Source organism: Penaeus monodon, chromosome 28 (genome assembly GCF_015228065.2).
Source record: "Penaeus monodon isolate SGIC_2016 chromosome 28, NSTDA_Pmon_1, whole genome shotgun sequence".
Taxonomy (NCBI): domain Eukaryota; kingdom Metazoa; phylum Arthropoda; class Malacostraca; order Decapoda; family Penaeidae; genus Penaeus; species Penaeus monodon.
In genome coordinates this window covers 7,638,170-7,639,629 of record NC_051413.1, presented here as the reverse complement: position 1 = coordinate 7,639,629, position 1,460 = coordinate 7,638,170, and the positions used below count along the sequence as shown (strand labels likewise).

Genomic DNA, 1,460 nt, shown 5'->3' with positions numbered 1-1,460 from the left:
TGAGAGGTGAGGGGGAGCGGTGAGAGGAGGGAAAGGGTGGGGGAGGGTGGGGCTGGATGGGATTTTAAGGTGTTGGGCGAATAAGGTTTAGGAGTTGGGCGAATGAAAAGGCTGAGGTTGAGGGTTCACTTGTCTGTTTAGGGTTCGGGAGGGTCACCATTTGAAGCATGCAGCGAGGGTTCGGTGTTTCGCCGTTTGATCTTACTTTTCTTCAGCATAGTGGCCTACAAAGTAAAAAAAAAAAAAGGATATATATTTTTGTGTGTGATGCCAAAGTCATTACGTTACGATGCTCTAGATAGCTGAAATTATGTTAACACTGAGATTTTTTTATATCCATCAAAAAAGTACACTGGGAAGGTATAGAAAAATATATATATTATTTGGGATTTATAAGAAAAAAATACGTTAAAATTTGGACACAAGGAAACGAGAAACATGGTAAAGGTAGCTTAACCGTGCAAAATATCGCACAACCAATGGTATTCCTTTGCCTGATTTGACCCTGAAAACAGTTCCCCAAAATAATTTTCAAGACGGAATCTCTATCACACAAAGATGGTGTTTAAAAGCTAGAAAATATATATACATTAATAAGCTTTAATTTTAGCTTTTTAAGATACTGTTTTTCCGTTCGCTTTATCGGTTATCGAAGAACATGAATCGCTTCATACTGCTAGTTCACCTCATGGCAGGCCACGCCATGGTGGACAGAGGTGGTCAGCTCCACCATTGCCTCAGGGAAGGTGGGGGGAGGGCTAAAGAAAGGAAATCATGAGGAATCAGCATAAGGTAAGAGTATGAGGAAATACAGCAAAGGAGAAGATAGTATTAGTATATGATAATGTTGAGGTGTGGGAGTCAGGGTAAGGGCGGCATCTGTATTTTTAAAAATTAATTCTTACCCCCTTTGAAAACTATGATAATGATCGTTATCGCTATCGTAACCAGTTGTATCAGGACAATAAGAGGAGAATGTTGATGCGATCTTTTGCAGATAAAAAGAAGGAAAGTAAGAACATCTAGGTATAAATTTGGTAACAGTTAAACACTATATTTTCAGAGTCATAATATATATGAACTGGAAATATATGATTAACTGTATGGTTAAAAGTAATGGACTGTCACACATTACCCAAAAATAATAAATTGAACTTTATCTAACTATTACACTTATTTGGGAACGTATACACAAAATTGCAACCGGGAGGAATCTTAACACTAGACATATATAACACTAGAAAAAAACTTATTTAGGAATGGATACACTACAGTACTGGTTAGATTAGCGTATAAAAATCACACATAAGTTTAGTTTATTTCAACGTTACTGGAAAGATTTCAATTGAAAGCTGGAGCGACCGGAGATGATGATGTCATCACTCACCAATGACCGCTATTCGACGCAGTCTTACCTATTCGACCTTGTTCACGGTTACCAATTACCCGGTTTAAATAAG

At 37.7% G+C, this 1,460-nt stretch overlaps 1 protein-coding gene across 2 annotated transcripts in view; it reads right to left on the bottom strand.

Moving 5' to 3' along the window:
- The window catches only part of LOC119591351 (diacylglycerol kinase theta-like), an 81,122-nt gene continuing 79,662 nt past the window's right edge, over positions 1–1,460 (bottom strand). For both annotated transcript variants that reach the window (XM_037940087.1, XM_037940086.1), the window contains one exon: positions 1–224. In XM_037940087.1, coding sequence (XP_037796015.1) covers positions 138–224 — 87 coding nt within the window. In that variant the 3' untranslated portion in view covers positions 1–137. The remainder of the gene's footprint in view (positions 225–1,460) is intronic.